General features: G+C 52.5%; 1 protein-coding gene across 2 annotated transcripts in view; it reads left to right on the top strand.

Moving 5' to 3' along the window:
• ELL (elongation factor for RNA polymerase II) overlaps nt 1-17,010 on the top strand; it is a 135,748-nt gene extending 118,738 nt beyond the window's left edge. For both annotated transcript variants that reach the window (XM_029051248.2, XM_029051247.2), the window contains 6 exons: nt 1,577-1,673; nt 5,718-6,201; nt 9,700-9,766; nt 10,591-10,762; nt 11,877-11,921; nt 13,302-17,010. In XM_029051248.2, coding sequence (XP_028907081.1) covers nt 1,577-1,673; nt 5,718-6,201; nt 9,700-9,766; nt 10,591-10,762; nt 11,877-11,921; nt 13,302-13,418 — 982 coding nt within the window. In that variant the 3' untranslated portion in view covers nt 13,419-17,010. The remainder of the gene's footprint in view (nt 1-1,576; nt 1,674-5,717; nt 6,202-9,699; nt 9,767-10,590; nt 10,763-11,876; nt 11,922-13,301) is intronic.
• Nucleotides 17,011-19,337: the final 2,327 nt, after the last annotated feature.

The following is a 19,337-nucleotide window of genomic DNA, read 5'->3' as shown; positions in this document are numbered from 1 at the left end:
GGGGTGGTAACTCGTTCTCTCCCAAGCACAGCTATCAATGGGTTCATTTCAGTCATGAAATGTACACCTCATTTATTGGATCGTGAAGCTCTCAGTTCTCAAAATCACTGAATCAAATGAACTTGGCAGCGTGGCCTAGTGGAAGGAGCACGGGCCTGGTAGCTAGAGGACCTGGGTTCTAATCCTGACTCTGCCCCTTGTCTGCTGTGTGACCTTGGGCAAATCACTTAATTTATCTATGCCTCAGTTCCCTCATCTGCAAAATGGGGATTCAATAGCTCTTCTCCCTCCTACTTAGATTGTGAGCCCCATGTGGAACCTGATTATTTGTTTCTACCCCAGTGCTTAGTATAGTGCTTGGCACATAGTAAGCGCTTAATGTATCCCACAGTTATTATTATTTACTGTTGTTATTATTTTTATATCTTCACCAGACGTTTCTCAAGTGATTAAAATAGGGGTTAAAGGTAATCTCCAGCTCATTTTGAGAAGAGGAGCCAGTTAATCTTTTGATACGTATTTGATGAGCTGCAGAAAAGTGATATTTTTTTTGCAGAGTGATAATAGATGGATTTTTAGTTAGTTGGATTGTTTGAAAAGGTCTCCGATTCAGATGGGTCTGTGCACATGGGTAAGCGCTCAGTAGATGCCTCCGACTGATCGATCGAGCAGTGTTGAGTCAGTAATGTCCCAAAGCCATCAAGAAGCCAGCAATTTTCTTGTTGGTTCAGAGGTCCTTTGAAAATCACTTGCCGCCACTGGCCTGTGAATGTTCTCACTGTCTTTTTGGGAAAGTTTGAATGGCTGGGGCAGCCAAAGTGGGGCCCTCCCCTCTAGGTTATCTATACACATCTGTGTACTTAGGTTATCTATGTATATGTGCTTAGTGCAGTGCTCTGCGCACAGTAAGTGCTCAATAAATACGATTGAATGATTGAATGAATACCGCTTGCCCCCTCTCCCTCTGGTGAAGTCGTAGGCAGGAGGAGGCTGATGCGTTTAACTTTTCTAGGAAACCGGTCTCTCTTTCACCAAATGTCAGCCTAGACCCACGCTTTCCTCATAATGATGGGATTTATTCAACGCTTACTAGCTGAAAATGGGGATTAAGACTCTGAGCCCCATGTGGGACATGGACCGTGTTCAACCTGATTGGCTTAAATCTGTCCCAGTGCTTAGTTCAGTGCCTGACACATAGTAAGCGCTTAACAAAGAGCATTAAAAAAAAAAACCCACAGGTATGCATCAAGCACTGTTCTGTGCACTGGGGGAGATACAAGTTAATCGTGTCGGACACAGTCTCTGTCTCACGTGGGGCTCACAGTCTAAGTAGGAGGGAGAACCGCTATTGGATCCCCATTTTATGGTTGAGGACGCTGGGGCTTAGAGAAGCGAAGTGACTTGCCCAGGGTTACGTAGCAGGCAAGTGGCGGAGCCGGGATTAGAACCCAGCACTTCGGACTCCCAGGCCCGGGCTCTTTCCACTGGTCCGTGCTGCTTCCCAGCGGGAGAAAGAGCATGCCTCTCGATGCTCAAGAATCCTTTTTTCTGAACCCCATGTCATTCTGCTTTTCAGGAAGCTTTCTCAACCACAGAATACAAATAACCCTCCTGGAAACACTCCTTCTAGGAGCCCATCCAAAGACCAGAAGAGCTCTTCACCACCTCCTCAGGTACGTGGTGACCGGAAAGGCTTTGTTGGGGTGAGGATGATTTTCTTCTCCAAGCATTGCTCTGGGGTGAAACCCTTTTAATATGCCAACGGTCAAAAACGAGTTTAGATCAGGATCGTGAGACGCCCAGAGGGGAAGATCTGGCCCAAAATGTAAGTCACTTAAAGCTTATAGGAAGGGGGAGCTGAAGTGAGGACATGGGCTAGTTAGACTGGTAGAATGGCTGTAAAAGATAGATCGGTATCTGTAGCTTAATATTCGTTTTAAAGAGCAAGGAAGCTGCTTTATGCTGCCTTATCTTGCTAATTAAGTGCCTTGTCGGAATGTAATAGAGCAACCCGGAGTTCTTATCTTTTGGAAAGATGTCTAACCCGTATCACCGGAGCGGGTTGCTACTGACCAGCTCAGGCATCAACCTCAGGGCCTAGCAACCTTGATCTTAAAGCGTTTGAACAGGCACTATGGCGGTACCAGGTCCGATCAGCTGCGGGGGGGCGGGGGGGGTGCCCCGGTGGGCTAAGCACCGTTGCCCCCCCAGCCCCCGTGATAAATGCTGGTTGCCCACAGCTGCGCCGCGAGAGTACCCGGGCCTATCTTTCCAGGGATAAGCAAGCAGGAGCCTCCAGAGCCTCTAATGAGACAACCACTTCCTCTGCCAAGGTCAGGGAATGGGCAAGCCTGATCTAGGAGCCCGGGAGAGACTACAAGAGAAGCCAGTCCCAGGATCCTCTTTCCGCTCACTTTGCCCAACATTGCCAGACCGCCTCCATTGCGTGCCCCCCCACCTCTCCCCCCAATTTGGGCCCTCCCCCACAGCTCCATCCAGATCCAGACTCCTGGAGTTAACAACTCAGGCATCAGATTCCTACGTGCAAGAAGTACTTTTTTGAAGAAGGGGTTGGCACTGAAGCATACTTCTGCCTGTTCCACTCAAAAGGGGTTTGTACATGATCTGGGAAGTGATGGAACTTGCAGGTTGTGTGGTAGCATTTATCACCGCCTTACTTGGCCGGGGTTAATCAGTAATATTTATTTTAATAATGATCCTTTTGTGTGGAGGTACAAAGTTGTCTGCTGCCCAGTGCTTAGAGGCTGACTGGATCTCTGTCTCATTAGTCCTTACAGGCATGAACCGGAGCGGCATGTGCCTTTACTTGCTAGCCCCCAAATATATGGGTTTCCTCTTCTTTTCTTCAGTCAGCACATCCTCAGTTGGCTTCTTTCCAGGGTCTTTCCCGTCCTCTCTCTGGCACACACGAGCTAGCAGCCAACCTGGAAGGACACCAGAGAGCTAATCCGGGCTTCACGGCCCACTCCCCCTTGAAAGCAAGTGCATCGGTTTATGGATGCTGATGCCCTTTCCCGCTGTGAGACCCTCTTGGGGGAAAATGTAAACCAACAAAAGCCACTAGGGAAATCTAGTGAGACTAGGCACCTTGGTCCTCGCCGTGTTGAGTCCTTGCTGGGAATTCAGCCGTTTCTTAAACAAGTGGCGGGGGAGGCACCAAGCCTGGTTCGTTTTTCTCCTCTCCCCTTTCTCCCCCAGATTTCCTTTGGGAGCCAAGGTGGGTCAGTCAGGTCAGTGTCCCTTGCCCCTCCCGAAGGACAAACAGGCCCGCTTTCCGTTGACGGAACATGATCCCTCCCTCTGGGAAGGGGAGGCAGGTTCTCCCGTGGTCTGTCCGTTTTCGCAGGTAGGAATTACTCTTTTCCCCCCAGCCTTTACAAGGGAGTGTCTAGGCCCCAGTTCACCTACTGCTTCAGTCACGTCTAGTTGGGGAAAATCAGGAAGCGGTGTACCGACCAGCCAGGCCGAACACGGAGTTCCAGATGCATAATGAGCTATTCATAGAGTCTCAGGATGGAGAGGGAATCGTAGCCAGTTGCTCCGAGCCTGCTCCGAGCGGGGCTGCCCTTCTCGGCTCCCCATCGAGGGGCGTGATCGCGTTTGGAGAAGCCTTCTCCGGAACAGCCCTCATCTTGGCCTTTGACCGGCAGCCAGGGCCACGGGCTCCCACCTGGACCAGTTTCAGCCAGTCAGAATCGACCGAGTGGGTACTGGGTCCAGCTCTGTACCTCCTTTACTGATCTGAGTCATTCCGGGAGCTTTAATGCCCGTCATGACGGAAGCCAGAGCGAATTGGAAAAATCTTCCGGCTCCCTTCTTTTTCAGTGGAGCTGGAGATCCTGACTGTCAGGTGGTGGGGTTGATTCATCTCCCTCCATTGCCCCGCTTCCTTCCTCCAAATGGGTCTCATCTGTTTCTCTTCTGCTGTCGAGCACAATTTTGCATCTGCCCTCCAGCTGAGAGGGTGGAACGGTCTCCTCTGTTGCCACAGACAACGGTTTGCAAAAGCCGGTATGGGACTCCTGACACAACCAAGGGATTGTTCTCCCCCCGGGGGATGGAAAGCCTGTCTTCTCTGTGGTCCTCTCTGTTCCCATTAGGCCAGAGAGAACTTGGTGTCACAAGTACGGCCTGGAGCCGGGGGGAACCGCTGGAATAAGATGGATGGCTGGGGATGTCTTTTGCCTCCAAACAAGACTCTTATTCCAGATTTACTTTCTTTAGGAGGATAAAGTTTCCAGGGGCAAACAAATGAATGTCCCCACGCAGACAGGCAAGAAAATAAATAAAAGTCCAAAAGAAACCCAGTCGCAGACTGCTTGCTGTTAATGCAGCTCGTACTAAATATTCCTTTCTCCGACTCCATTCATCCTTGCCCAGGAAGGCAAATACACGAGGCCGGGCTGGCGGCCGAGAAGTGGAACTTGACTTCCCTGGAAACTGCTTTCTGCTTTGCGGTCCCGGCTGCTGGGTCCAAATGAGATTCTCTTCCACTCGGGTTGAAAGAAACAACCGATAACGTGCCTGCGTGCCATTTCCATACACCACCCCCCCCCGCCCCCGCAAACCCTTATTTTTCTTTCGGCCCTGAAGGCCAGACCACCACCACCCCCTCCCCCCCAGCCGAGACACCTGATCCAAGGTGCAGATGTGTTCGGTAGTCTCCTCCCCTCATCCCACTGTAGCTGCCCGCTCTCGCCGTCGATCTCCTGGGGTGGTTACCCGAAGCTCCCCACCCCCCACACCCCCAAACGGGCGTTTTCTTGGAACGGGGTTGTTTTTACAACCCTGACCATCTAGGGCGGAAGAGTGCCGGTGAGCACCCTGCCCTCTCCCCTGACTTGGACGTGTCGGCCCCTTTGCAGGCACAGGCGTAAAACAGTCGTCGGGGTCGGGCCCGACCCTCCCAGGTAGCTGAGGATAGAGGCGGCGTCTCAGCCCGGTTTCTGTTCCGAACATTTCCCCCGGCCTCGTGAGCAGATGGTATCTCATCCCCTCTTCCCCCGTCGTCAGCTCCCCTTCCTCAGGTCGTCGGCTGACTCCAGAAGGGCCGTCGGCCAGCCTCGATTGGAGGAAGCCTGCAGAAGCAGGGGGCCGAGGGGAGCGGGGGGGCGGGCGGAAGGGGGGAAGCGTGCGGAGGAGTAGGGGGTCAGGGTCGCCCCCTGCGGAAACGCATCCGAGGAGTGGTTTCTCCGGGTGCCTCCCGGGGCCCGCCCGCCCGCTCTTGGTGTCGGGTCGGGCCCGTCCCAGCGCTTCCGGAAAGGGGGTTTGGGTCGCCGCCTCGCCGCCCGGCGGCTGAGAGGAGCCTTCGGGCCCCCTCGGCGGAGACGGCACGCGGGTCGGGCGAGGGGTGGCAGATCTTGCCGACTCTCCCTCCCCAGATCACTTCCAACCCGGTGCCCGAGCCAGGGTTGGGGCTGTCGGTGGCGGGCCGCCGCCGGCCGCCCGCGCAGGCCGATGCTGTTAACCTGACTTAGCGCGTTCCCGTCTTTGTGGGTCACAGTGCCATCTCACGGAGACACCGAGTCTTGCAGACAGGAAGTTCCCCCCAATGCCAAATGGACGGTTTCTGTCTCATCAGGTGTTTTGACATGCCTGCACTTGTGGGGAAGTGGCCCTCTGAGGAGCTTATTTTTGTTAAGGATCTTTGTACTGCTATTTCTTTTTTGTAAAAAAAGAAACTTTGTTGTTCTCAGAAACGACCCCAGCCACTGGATTTCATTGATCCACTAGCCACCAAGAAGCCCAGAATCTCTCATTTTGCTCAGAGAACGCAGCAAGGTTTAAATGGGAAAGCGAACTCTTCCAACGGCAAAGAGGCTCCCCCTGCTGCGGTCCAGGCAACGGTGCCCGATTGTGTTAGTTCCAGCTCTCAGTTGCCAGGCCAGGCACTTCCAACATCTCATAACCCCCTTGCTGCTGTCAGCAAGAGTGTGTGTCAAAATGGCAAAGACTCCAAGAATCCAGGGGCTCCTGACAAACCGAGCCTCGGTCCGCCGATAGACTGTCCTCCGACGAGCAATCAGAACTCTAGCTCGTTGCATGGAAAAACCAAGAAAAAATCCAAAAAGCACAAAGAAAAGGAGAAGAACGAAGAGAAGCACAAAGAGGGGAAACAGGACTCTGGCCTCCCAAAGAATTCCGAAGTCAAAACGAGCAGTTCCAGGCAGGATGCCACAGGTAGGTTCGTCTTGGGGAAGCTCCTTGGTCTTTCCGGGCCACCGAGGGAACCGGCGGTTCCGGGAGAGACTCGGAAGCTCGAAAAATAAGTGCCCCCCCCATCGGGCACCGCTCTTGCCTCCAGAGCCTTCGGTGCCCACAGGGTCCAGAGCTAGGCATTCCTTTGAGTCCTCCTGCCTGTGGCCCTCTAGCCGCTCGCTGGGAACGCGAGTCGGTCCCCGGGTCTGAGTTCCTACAGAGGCGGAATTTCAGAGAGGCATCCTGGATTGGGGTGGGAGGGCCGGGGAGGGCGTTCCTCTTGGATCCAGGGGCCGGGGTGGGGGGGTTGGGGGGGATTTTTCCGGGGGGGAGGAGGCGGTTGTTTTGGCGGAGGGGGACCGGCGGGGCGGGGGGTGCCTTTTTCTAAATAAGCCGGAGGTCAGCTCAGTTTGTCCTCTCGTGTCCCACGAGCAGGCGAGCTACTGGCCTGAGATGTTTGCCCCACAGGCAGTTCTTTTCTGGAGCTGAACGAGCTTTTTGCAAACATCCTTGCTATTTCTCTTCTTCCTTATCCTTCATTTAAAAAAGAAAATTGCGACGGCGCCACGCACGTCGCTGACCCAACACCTCCCTCAGGGGGTTGTTGCGAGGTCTCACGGATGGGAGTCAGGTGATTGGGTTCCCCAGAAGGGCTCGGTAGTACAGCGGGACATTAAATGGAGTAAAATGAAAGTCTGGGCCCGACCCTTTTAAAAGCTGAGCTCCAGGGCTAGACGGGCTACCTCTCACCATCCGATGGGCCCGCTCCGCTTTTCCGAGGCCAAGCAAGAGCAGAAAAGGAGCATCCGTGACTGTGGGCACCGTTGGTCGCATCTCTTTTCACCTCATATTCCTCCACTCGCTTGAGGGCCCCAGGCACCCCCCGCCCGGGCACGTTTGCCCCCGCCACCCTCCCCACCACCCCAACCTCCGAAAGGGGATCGGCCCAGGGCCTCAAATCCAAGATACACCAAGCTCTTTTGAGCTGAAACTTGTCTTAAGGTCACAGGCCTTTTTAAACCGCTTAGAGGGAGCGTAAGCCAGAGGAGGAAAGAGAAAGCAAACTGCAAGCCACAGTCTCACACTTACCCGCTAGCGATCGTTCACCTGAACCGGAGGCTCGTTGCTGAAAGCAATTCTTTGACCCCACCTCTCTTGGGCCAGGTGCCCTTCTGGCTCCTTTCCCAGGCTCCCTTTATTAAGGCTGGTGCTTTAAAGACTGGCTTTTGGCTTACTTCCCTTATGGGGAAAATGCTGACTTTCCTTGGACGTTTGTCATGTTTTTCCAGTTTTTCACCTTCCTGGGTTTGTTACCCCTGGAGGGGGCGAGACCAACGCCACCTTACTAAAACGCCGCCAGCTCGGTGGCGGGGAAAGCCGGAAGGATTCCTTTTCCGTGATTCCTCTGGCAGCTGCTTTCTTGTTGTCAGACTGTGCCCTCCTGACGGCAACACCCGGCTCCTGTTGCATTCCCGACCTGGAAGCCGGGCGTCGGTGCCTGAGCCCGATTTTAGCCTTTAAAAGAGTTCAGAGATGACTCTGGCCATCTGGCTACTCCGGATTTGCAGGAGCAACGTAGACATCTCGGAAGTACCATTGCTTCCCCTAGCCTTTAATTTGCACCCAGAGAGTGTAAATGTTTTTGCGGCGGGCAGGACAAGAGTTCGGTCGCGTCTTCTAAGCAGAGGTCTCCTTTCCTTCCCGAGGCGGGGTTCTTCCCACCCAGATTTTGCCTAACACGTGTTGCTCTCCGGGAGCCAGAAATTCACTTTTTCTGGGGGAGGATTCAGAGGCACGCAGTTAGGGGCGCCGCTCGGCCTGATTTGGGGCGGACTCGACTGGGGTTGGCTCCGTCTCTGGGCGGCTGGACAGAGAACCACGCACATGTCCACGCCGTGTTCCGCCTCGGCTCCGGGGCATCGGGGCTCGGGCCTGGGCTTTCGAAGGCTCGGTGAAGTCGAGTCCTCCTGAGCCCCGTCCCCACCCCCGGAGCCGCAGTCGAACACACGGCCCGTGATGTGCCTGATGCGGCGGCACTGCCTGAAGAGACTTGAGGACCCCTCCGATTGGGACCCGAATGGACCCCGCCCCCGAGGGTGAGCTTCTGCCAAGCCAGCCGAAGCCCGAGCTGAGCCTGCCCCCAGTCAGCCAGCCCCTCGCCTCTCTCCGAGTCCCCGCCGAGCCTCCCGCTGTTCACCCTGGGCTTCGGGGGGCGGTTTGGGGGGCTCCACGAGGCCGCCCCAGCGGACTGTCGACTGAGACCCGAGCCCACGCTGGGTCTCTCCCCGCGCCCTCGAGCCGGGTCCCGGGGCTCTGCCGATCCTCCCGAGGCGCGGGTGGGCTAGGCGGGGTCGGGCTAGGCAGAGAGCCGCTGTCTGCCCACGGTTGAGGGAGGCTCAGCCTAAGGGGGTCGGGAACCTCACCCTCCTCTCTGCGGTGTAAACCGAGTTCCCTTTACACTAATCCCTTGGCCACCGCCTCCCCACGGGAGAAGCAGTGATAGCCTGGAGATTTTCCCTGGGTAGCCTTTCCCCAAAATCCACAGGATCCAGCATCCTCCTGTTTCTGTTAGCTCACCTTCCGGAAAGTATAACGTACTGTGTCGCTTCCCGGGTTGAGGAAGAAAAGCCAGACGATATGTTAATCCCCGGTGTGGGGCTGGAATAGCCGTGGCTCCATACGAGTCTTCAGGCTTATTGGCCTTGTAAAAGCCTCCCCCAGACGCCAAGTTTGGTTCTAGACAGACCGCTCAAGCTTTAACCTCACAGTTAACTTCTCCCTTGGGCTGCCCACCGAGGCCGAGCGTTCTTTTGTCGGAACGCGGCTCATGCCGCCTCTTGGGCCGTTGCATGTATTCTCCGTTTGCCCATCTGGAGTCTAATTTGTTCTCCACCTCACCAGCGCTGAACTTCGTGTCCTTTGTAATAATAATGAGAGTAATAATAATTGTGGTATTTCTTAAGCGCTCACTGTGTGGCAGGCACTGTGCTGAGCGCTGGGGTAGGTCCAAGATAACGGGGTTGGATACAGCCCCTGTCCCCCGTAGGGCTCACAGTCTTAATCCCCATTTTGCAGGTGAGGCTACTGGGGCACAGAGAAGTGAAGCGACTTGCCCAAGGTCACACAGCAGACAAGTGGCAGGCCCCCTGACTCCCGGGCCCGTGCTCTTTCCGCTAAGTCACACTGCTTGTAGGCCACCAGCGACGCACTAGACCAGTTCCACTCTGAGAGGGTGTTGGCTGCTCGGTGCATTGGGTCCTTTCTCCCTATGCTAGTTAAGAGCAACTGTGGGCCAAGGCTCGCAGTTACAGCTGCCTCCCATTCCAAATCCACCCCGCATCCTTGGAAAACCATAAGGTATAAATCCTCTTGCAAGCATTTTCCTAAATGATTCTTGCAGATGGGTTTGTGACGGTGGAGTTCTGCTTGACAGTACTTTGTAGACCCTTGTACTCATAGTGTGTTTTTTGTCCCTTGTAGGTTTAAATGGAACATGCAATAATTCTAGTGTTCCAACATCAACATCGGAAATGCCAGATTATTTATTGTGAGTACTTACGTTATTATTTTCAGATCCAAGAACGCAAACTTCTAAGAACAATTCATAAAGCCCGAGACAGGCGGAAAGTTTATGTGATTATATCTGGGATCCTGAACCAGCCCACACTTGGGTGAACTTTTGGGTTCAGAAAGAGTTTCGTTTTTATCTCCTGAAACGAGAATTCAGACTCTGAATTGAACAGAGAATGATAATGCCGGTGCCTGGAATGGGGCTTATGATGTGGTCAGTCCAAGCCTGGGAAAATTTGAAGGCCATCTCAGCTCCAGAATTGTTGCACCTAGTGCACGCATATATGTGTGCGCGTGAGAGTGTGCACGCGTGCACGTGCACATAGGTGTACATGTGTGTATCCAACTTGCTCTAGGGGTTTTTTGGTTTTGGTTTTTGGGGGTTTTTTGGTATTTGTTAGGTGCTCGCTATGTGCCCGGCACTGTACTAAGCATTGGGCTAGACGCAAGTTAATCAGGTTGGACACAGACCCTGCCCCACATAGGGTTCACGGTCTTAATCCCCATTTTACAGGTGCAGTAACGGAGGCACAGCGAAGTGAAGTGACTTACACAGGGTCACACAGCAGACAAGTGAAGGAGTCGGGATTAGAACCCGGGTCCTTCTGACTCCCGGCCCGTGCCCTCTCCCCTATTCGTCTCCTGCGTAAACTAGGGTAGTTGAAGTGTGCTGGGCCAGATTCTTTTTTTGAGGCAGCAAATCCAGGTGCCTCTCAGGACCCATCTTGAATGTCATCTCCAGTGGGCCTCTGACCACCCTGAACCTCTTCTAAATCCCATCTCCCCTGGCTTCCCTTTCAGAAAATATACTGCTATTGCCTCGTTGGAGCAGCGTCAGACTTATAAGAACGACTTTAATGCTGAGTACAATGAGTACCGAGATTTGCACGCCCGAATAGAGAGGATAACACGACGGTTTACACAGTTAGATTCCCAGCTCAAGCAACTCACCCAGGGTTCGGAAGAATACAAGGTATCACCAAGTCCCTCGCATGTACTGATAGAAAACATTTTGACCAGGTTTCTTCATAATAGAAGCGCGGGATCTGGGTAAATCGAATGCCCACAGCACCGGCCAGCGGATACAAAGGGAAAAGGCGCGAGGCGGTTTTCCAAGCTCCTTGTGAAACGGCTGAGAGCTCCCCTCAGCCCTGGCTTCTCTTTCAACTAGACGTTGCAGCTCCATTTGTGGGACTTGCTGACAGCAGACAGACTTGCTGAGACCGTTGGTTTCCCCTAGCCAGAACCTGCTGGCAACCATTAGCATAGCTTCCAAGCCAGAGAGATGAGATTTGCACATGTGGGAGCATATTGAAGTTGGAAGGGGAGTCAATTCTTGGTCACCTGCATCTCCCAGAACTTTGATCTTAATAGTGCAGCATCATACAGAGCTGTCAGACGGATTTGAGAGAGCTTTAAATATTTACAAAACCGGCCCTTATTGAGGATAATATGCTGATTAATCAGGAGGCTTAAATACCTGGTGGTTGTCAATCCTTCCTGTCTCTTTGAAAGTTTTCATCTTCTCTTTGAGGTTTCCCCCTCCCCCCCCCCACCTCCACCCCCCCCCATGCCCCCCCCTCCCCGGGTGGTGTTGAACTACTTTGATTTCCCAAGATACAGACCAGAGTCATCCGAGGAGGAATTTGGGGTTTCAGAAAATTAAGACCAAACTCCCGGACTCTGTCGAATGGCCTGGAAGATGCCAGCTCCTCCCCCACCACTGGATTTCTGACCAGATTTGCATCTGTTGAACTTACTAGAGAGATTTCAGGTTTTCTCCAGCTGCCCCTTCCCTCCCTCCTTTTAAATCACTTCCCCCCCCCCCCCCCCCCCCCCGAGCGGAGTAGGTGTTATTAAATCCTTCGGCCCTCTACTTGGCCCCGTCGCCTCACGAATAGCGAGCGGGCCGCTTTAACCGGGAAAGCGAGGCCACCGAAACCCATTCCGGCGGCCCCCTTGGGATCGGCCGCTTGGCGGGGCTTTGTTTCCCCGCTACCACTGTGACTGTCTTCGGTGGTGGGTGGGGAGTCGCATACTTATCGATTTCAGCTAGATGAACGAAAAATGCGCTTCTCTCTTTACAGATTATACATGATCAGATTCTACAGGAATATCGAAAGATTAAAAAGGTGAGTGCAGGCCGCCCTGGAGTGAGCAGTCCCGGGGGAGGAAAGTGACCGGGAAAGCGTTTGAAGAGGTTGAACTGGGAGTGTTCAGAAGCGGCCCGTAGTCCTTTCAGTTAGCGTTGGGGGGCTGACTGAATCTGGAGTTTCCGCTGGGGGGGCCGGGGGTCGAGGGGCCGGGGGCCAGCTCCCCCTGGCGTCCACACTGTGGTGATGTCGGGGTTAGCGAAGCCCTTTGTCCGAAGCAGAGCTCATCCGGATCGAATGAAAGAACGGGGACGGGTCTTGTGGTTTCCCCAGTTTGAGGAAAACTGGGGGGTCGTGGGGAAGGGCCAAAGAGGGCTTTGAGTCCGAAGCAGCACAGATCCAAGCAGTTCTGAGGGGGCCGGGGCGGGGGGTGGCGCGGGGGCCCTCTGACCCCTCTTCCTTCCTCACCCAAATTCCCACTGTCCTCTGCTTTTCCTGGCTCTCTCTGCCTGCTTTTTGTATTGCCACCTCATTCCCAACTGCCTCTCCTTTCCTAGGTCAGAGGGAGGAAAGGGGTTCCTCTGGTTTAGTCTCACCCCTCAGCAGTTGAAAATACTGCTGGACCTTTTTTCAGGGCTTTTTTCCTGTGGTTTTTACACACACACACACACATGCATGCATATATATATATACACACACATACATATGTACATATGTCCTGGAAGGGATTGAGCCCGAAGAGGTTCGAGAAAGCACACGAATGCTTTAAAATGACAGGATCGTGCTCTCTCGTGAAGGTGGTGAATCATCAGCCCAGGAGATGGCTAATGGAAGGTTAGTTTGGTGGAGAAGAGCACTGGGATAGGAATCAGCAGACCTAGCTCGGAGTGCCAGCTCCTTCACGGACCGGCCGCGTGACTTTGGCCCGGTCGCTTTGCCTCTCCGGATCTCGGTTGCCCCGTCTGCGGAAGCAGGGCACCGATCCTGGCACCTCCCTACCTTAACAGGGTGTTGAGGATAAAAACAATTTAGACGCGAAGGGGTTGGAGGGCCCCTGAGAAAAGGGGTCATCTCTGAAAAATTCGAGCCACTTGGATTAACGGTGAAGGCGGTCTGATTATTAACCAGTTTTTAAAGGATGCCTGAAGACCCGTGAACATCATGGTAATAAACAAACGAAGTGTGTTTGCCAGGGACCAGGAATGTCTGCCGGGTATACCCACAAATGGGTTAAATTTCTTTCTCCAATTTTTATCACCAGGCCAGCCACTTCCCACTCTTTCCGATTTTGGCCTTGACTGGTCGGGGCCCCTTTCTTCTTTCCGCTGCTTGTGCAGATTCTGTTTTCTAGCCATGGAATTCACGTTGGGATAATAACCGAATTTTTCTCTGTGTTGCTCTTTTGCTAATCTTTTTCAGACTAATGCAAACTACAGCCAAGAAAAGAACCGTTGTGAATATCTCCACAACAAACTGGCCCATATAAAAAAACTGATAGCAGAATTCGACCAACAGCAACTTCAGTCTTGGCATTAGGACCTGGGCTAAAGAAACATATGGGCGCTGGACATGTTTCACTGTACAACTAAAATTTCTTTCTACAGACTTGCAAGTAATCTGATTTCTGATGTGAAGCCCCTTGCGCGACAGGGGCGGGGAGGGGAGTCGGGGAGTCGAGGGGGTGGAGGGTGCTCCTTCAAAGGACAAAGGAGTCAGCTGGCAGAACTGGCTCCCAGCTTAATTCTATTAAGCTTGACCTTCCCTGATGAGGGGAAGTGGGGAAAACAAAAAGGTATCTATTTAAAAAAAGGTTTCTCGTTTTATGGTTTTGTTGGTTTTTTGGTGTTTTTTTTTTTTAAAAAAAAAAAGAGAGAGAGAGAAGGAGAAATAAAGGAAACTCACTCATTTGAAGCCAGCACACTCAACTTCTAAAGGCAGATTTGCCTCCAAGCAAATGAAACACCCAAAGGTTATGAATACGCTAGAGATTTTCATGGACTCCACTTTGGAGAGGGAAGTCGGCTCCCACCCTACCCCCTGAGCCAGGCTTGCACACTGGACTGTGGGACGCACGTCGGGTAAACCGGGATGCGCCCTTTCCCCTTCTCCGGGGCCTGGGTCCCCATCGCCTCACATTGACCCCTCCAGCCCTCACGGCTCCCTGCCCCAAGGTTCAGTGGGTGGAGTTCGTCCAGGGTCCCCAGGAGGCAGCCGGGAGAAGGGACGCCGGCTCCTTGGTTCTCCTGCCTGCTCTGCCCGCCCGGAGGCCGTCATAGGAGTTTTGGGCAGCGGCCTTTGGCAGTGGGTACCCACCTCTTCAATCTGCATCGTGCTTTGAATTCCCCATGCCAGAAGACTTTGAGACCTGTCTGTCTTCAACTTTTCTAGTTTTATATGAAGACAGCCAATTTTATTCATTGCTAATGAGACTATGGTCTATTTTTGTATAAAAGAAGCATCTTTTTCTAAATCTGTGCCTCCCTTTTCCTTTTAGGCCAAGTGTCTGAATCTCTTTCCTGTGTTCTAATTGCAGTATTACTAACGCTCCAGAGAAGTTATTTTGTTATTTGTAATGACCCTTAGGAGAGAATTCAGGAGAACTTTGGGGGAGGTGACATGTTTTTGGTGGGGCTTTTAGCACATTTCCAAAGAAGGCTCTCGGAAGGGGACCGTGCTCCAGGCCTTTCTCGCCCCATCCAGTCAGCTTCCTGCCACAGCCCGCTGGCCCCTTTCATCCGAGATGACTTGCCGGGGGCCTTTCTGTGCCCGGCCTCAGTGAGAGGGGATGGGGGCTGAGGGTGGCGGGGAAAGATCTGAGTTGGTTACCTCTTCGGTGAGCCTGATTTGTTTGTTTGTTTGTTCGTTTGTTTGCTTCACTACACCCCTCGCTCCTGCCAGTTCAGGGAAACCTAACTCTCCCCGACAGCCACTTTGTGTCGCCAACTTCACCAACTCCATGTGGGTGTCTGTGTTCAAAAGAGGCATCTGCTGCCCTAGAATAGCCCCAGAGCCCCAGAACCAGAGCCCTCGCAGTTGTCTGGACCATCGTGGGGCGGGGGCCGAGTTTGTCGAGGGTTAGCCCGCAGGGAGGCGGCGCTGGGAGGGTCTCTCCCTCTCCTCATCGGCCTAGGCGCCCTTCGCTTTTTGGTGGCACTAGTCTGGTGGGTGGGTGGGAGAGGCTCATGGAGCAAATCCCCTGTTTGCTGGATTCCTTGTCCCCCGGACTCAAAGTCTGCAGCAACTTTTTAGGTCTCTCTTTGCTGTCGGTCACCCTGTTCAAATCAAACGCAATTGAAAATGATCATCAGTGATGTTTAAATCATCGCTCTGGCTGTCGGAGCTTCATTGGCCAGGGCGAATCTTCGCGCGGTGAGTTCTAGCCACCCCTCCCCCGCCCCTTTCACTCTTCTCTCTGAGACTGATCGGTGTAATACGAGAGGTTGGGGCTTGGGTGTCTGGCACGATGGAGCTGGGGCCGGCCACTGGATGAGGCCTTCTCCAGCTTCCCATGAAGAGCTCAGCCAAAGGCCCGTTCTTAACCGGTAGGAGGTCGGAAGCTGAGGGCAGGATGGAAATTTGATTTCTCTCGCCGACCTAACCAGATGGTGTCAGACCAAGGGACCTTTAATGCAGCAAAATGTGGCATTTAAGGAGGAAAGAGTTGTCCCCGAGTGAGCTTTATCGGCTGCCGGGTTGGCTCGCGGCGTGAATTATTTTCCATAGCAAATGGTTCTGTTGTGGAAACGGCAACGACCCTTCCATTTTCAGAGATGCACAGATGGTTAAAGAGAGGACCCAGGTTGGTGGGGGGTGGGGGGTGGGGGGCACTGATGACGGCTCAAAGTCTCACCACGCTGGTTCAGTGGCCCACCTGCCTCGGTCTGTACCAGTGCTGGGTATCACACCGGTGTGGATTGGGCCGAGTCGGGCTTCGATCTGTTCTCTTGGGCACAGTCCGGCCCCGAGTGCGGTTCCCGGAGGAGGTAGGTGTCCAGTTGGCCTGTTGCCGGGCTTGCCAAAACCTCTCGGGACGTGATCCCTCATTCGCTTTGGGCTGGGTCAGGAAGGGGAGAAGAGGTCACGACCCAGGTTCTGATGGGCAGGTGGTTAACTTGGCCCAGGGCCCCAGGGAGCCATCTCTGGAGCCTGGCCTCTGCCGAGGCTGGCGGGTTGTTGGTGGGATGTCGCTGGGATGTCTCCAGCGGCCTTGGGGATTTGAGATGTTGCTTTGAAAACCAACTTGAGGCAAGTGGTTTGTAAGCATCGGGGCTTTCGCAGGTGGATTTTTTTGTTGTTTTTTGTTTTGTTTTTTCCATCGCTCACTTCCAAAGAACCGGTATCTACATCTGCAGTGTGCCAGTGCGCGCGTGCACACATAAGCACACACGCACACACACGCGGCCAACACGCAGCGCTGACCCTCCTTCCCAGAGGGCTGCTGTGGACAGTTTGAGGGCAGCAGGTTCTCTGAGGCTCCCGGTTCTTCCATGGAAACACTTCTCATTCTGATCCATCATGTTTGGAAAATTTTTACTGGGGGGCGGGGGGGAGCGGGGAGGGAAGGGGTAAAGTATATGAAGAGATCTCAAACTTTATACATCTGCTCTATGGGTATTTTTGCAGACAGAGTTGTATACAAAAATGTATTGTGTACATTTACTTGTATATTCTGGAACTTGTAGAATTGGGATATAAAAACTGAAAGAAAAATATTTAACAATATCAAAACTGTGAGACCCAATTAGCATTCAATGACTTTATGCTTCACTTCTTTTGGACTGTTTAAAAACAAATTTTAGTCAAATCTGCCGTTTTTATTTTTAAGGAATTTTGAAGTTGAGCAAATTTGTGCTTTTGGGTTAATAGAAACCAGTTCTAGGTGGTTAAGTATGATCTAACTTATTGATACTGTGTTTTACTTTGTAATATTGTACTGTGGATAAAATTATATTGAGCCATGGAGTTGGAGTTTACAAAAGCTTTCCCTTTGCCAAAATGTTACAGTTTCAAAGGCAGCCTCGTCTTCAGCTTTCCTAATGTTTCTTAAAGAGCTAGTGTCCTTTTTGTACACTAAAAAGCTGAATGCTCATTTTGCAACATATAATAAAATTCACTGTATTGGAAAACACCCAAAGCTGTAGCCTCTTTTTTTTCTTAATTTATATGTGGAGAATAACCTCCCCAGCTTGCCTCTGGATTCTTCTCCCGAGTAGGGTCTTTTGGAGGTCTACGCCGGGTGTACCATTTCAGTTACGCACCCTCAGGTAAGAGTAAAATGGGAGAGTGGGCCTTGGGAGCCCCAGCAAATTGTTGGAGGCGAGGCCAGGCAGCACGTGGGCGGAGCTGCCGGCTTCCTCCTCTCCCCTCTCCTTTCCCCTTCCCTCCCTTCTTTCCCCTTCCCTCACTTCTCCTTTCCCCTTCTCTCTTCCCTCCCATCCCCCTCATACCTTCTCCCAGTCTTTTTCTTATAGTGGAGCCAAATTTCCCACCATTCTGACTGTCTTTCTGCATTGGTTACAGGAAAATGAAGACAATTTTAAGCATAAAATCCTGCAACCGACTTAAGCTCTAAGGTTAAGTGGCCTCACCCGAATGGAGATTGGAAACTGAACACTGCTCCCATCTAAAGTGGTGATACTGTTGTGGTATTTAAGCACTATGTGCCAAGCCCTACGGTAGATACAAGATAATCAGGTCGGACATGGGAGAATGGGGATTTCATCCCCATTTGACATGAGGTAACTGAGGCACAGAGATGTTAAGAAATATTATTAATAATAATGGTACTTGCTAAGTGCTTACTATGTGCCAAGCACTGTTCGAAGCACTGGGGTAGATACAAGTTAAACAGGTTGGGCAGAGTCACTGTCCCACACCGGGTTCACACTCTTTATCCCCATTTTACAGACGAGGTAACCGAGGCCCAGAGAAGTTGAGTGATTTGCCCGAGGTCACACAGTAGACATGTGATGGAGTCGGGATTAGAAGCCGGGTCCTGACTCCCAGGCCTATGGTCTATCCACTAAGTCACGCTGCTTTGCCCATGGTCACAAAGCAGTCACAAAGTGGAGGATCCGGGATTAGAACCCAGGTCCTCTGACTCCTAGGCCCAAGATCTTTCCACTAGGCCATACTGCTTGGCTTTTACAATGCTCAGTTCTGAGAGCTATAAGATGGCCTTCTCTCTGCCGTATGGGTGATGTCAGCTGTCTTTGAGGCAGTCGATCAATCAGTAGTATTTAGTGAGCACTGACTGTGCAGAGCACTGTACTAAACCCCTGGGAGAGTACAGTTTAACAGAGTTGGTAGACATGTTCCCCGCCCACAAGGTGCTTACATTCTAGAGGGGAAGACAGACGGGAAAATAAATTACAGATACGTACATAATGCTGTGGGGCAGAGGGTGGGGTGAATATCAAGTGCTTTTAGGGTATAGATCCAAGTACATAAGTGACGCAGAAGGGAGAGGGAGCAAGGGAAATGAGGGCTTATTTGAGGAAGGCCTCTTGGAGGAGGTGTGACCAGCAAGATTTTGAAGGTGGGGAGAGTGGCTATCTGCCGTATGTGAAAGGAAAGGGACTTCCAAGCCGGACAGGGGACATGGGTGAGGAGTTGGCAGCGAGACAGAGGAGATTGCGGTGTACAAGTAGGCTGGCATTTGAGGAGCAGAGTGTGCACACTGACTTGTAGGAGGTCAACAAGGTAAGATAGGAGGGGGAGAGCCCATCGAGAGCTTTAGAGCCGATGGTACGGAGTTTATTTGATGCAGAAATAGATGGGCAACCAGTGGAGGTTCTTGAGGAGGTGGGGGGACATGGAGTAAACGGTTTTTAGAAAAGGGATCCGGGCAGCAGAGTGAAGTATGGACTAGAGAGGGGAGAGGCAGAAGGCAGGGAGGTCAGCGAGCAGGCTGATGCAATAATCCAGGTGGGATCAGATAAGTGCTGGATTCAGGATGGTAGCAGGACAGATGAAGAGGAAAGGGCAGATTCTAGAGATGATGTGAAGGTAGAACTGTGACAGCATTTGGTGACAGATGAAATATGCAGGTTGAATGAGAGAGATGAGTTGAGGATAATGCCAAGGCTAGAGAGAGAGGACGGTGGTGCTGTCTACAGCGATGGGAAAGAGGGCGGCCAGGGTTTGGGTGGGAAGATGAGTTCTGCTTCTGACATGCTAAACTTGGGGTGTCCATCAGTTGGACGTCCAAGTAAAGACGTCCTGAAGGCAGTAGGAAAGGAGGAAGGGAGGAGACTGCAGAGAAGGAGAGCGATCAGGGCTGGAGATGTAGATTTGGGAATCATCTGCATAGAGGCCGTGGGAGCAGAGTTCTCCAAGGGGGTGGCTGTAGATGGAAATTTCAAGGGGACCCAGAACTCAGCCTTGTCCCGGGGTTACTGGGGCAAATCCTCATTCGCCACTGCTGGATTATTGGATGTCGCCTGCCCTACGTCT

The sequence above is a fragment of the Ornithorhynchus anatinus genome, chromosome X1 (assembly GCF_004115215.2).
Source record: "Ornithorhynchus anatinus isolate Pmale09 chromosome X1, mOrnAna1.pri.v4, whole genome shotgun sequence".
Lineage (NCBI taxonomy): Eukaryota > Metazoa > Chordata > Mammalia > Monotremata > Ornithorhynchidae > Ornithorhynchus > Ornithorhynchus anatinus.
This window is presented reverse-complemented; position numbering and strand designations above follow the sequence as displayed.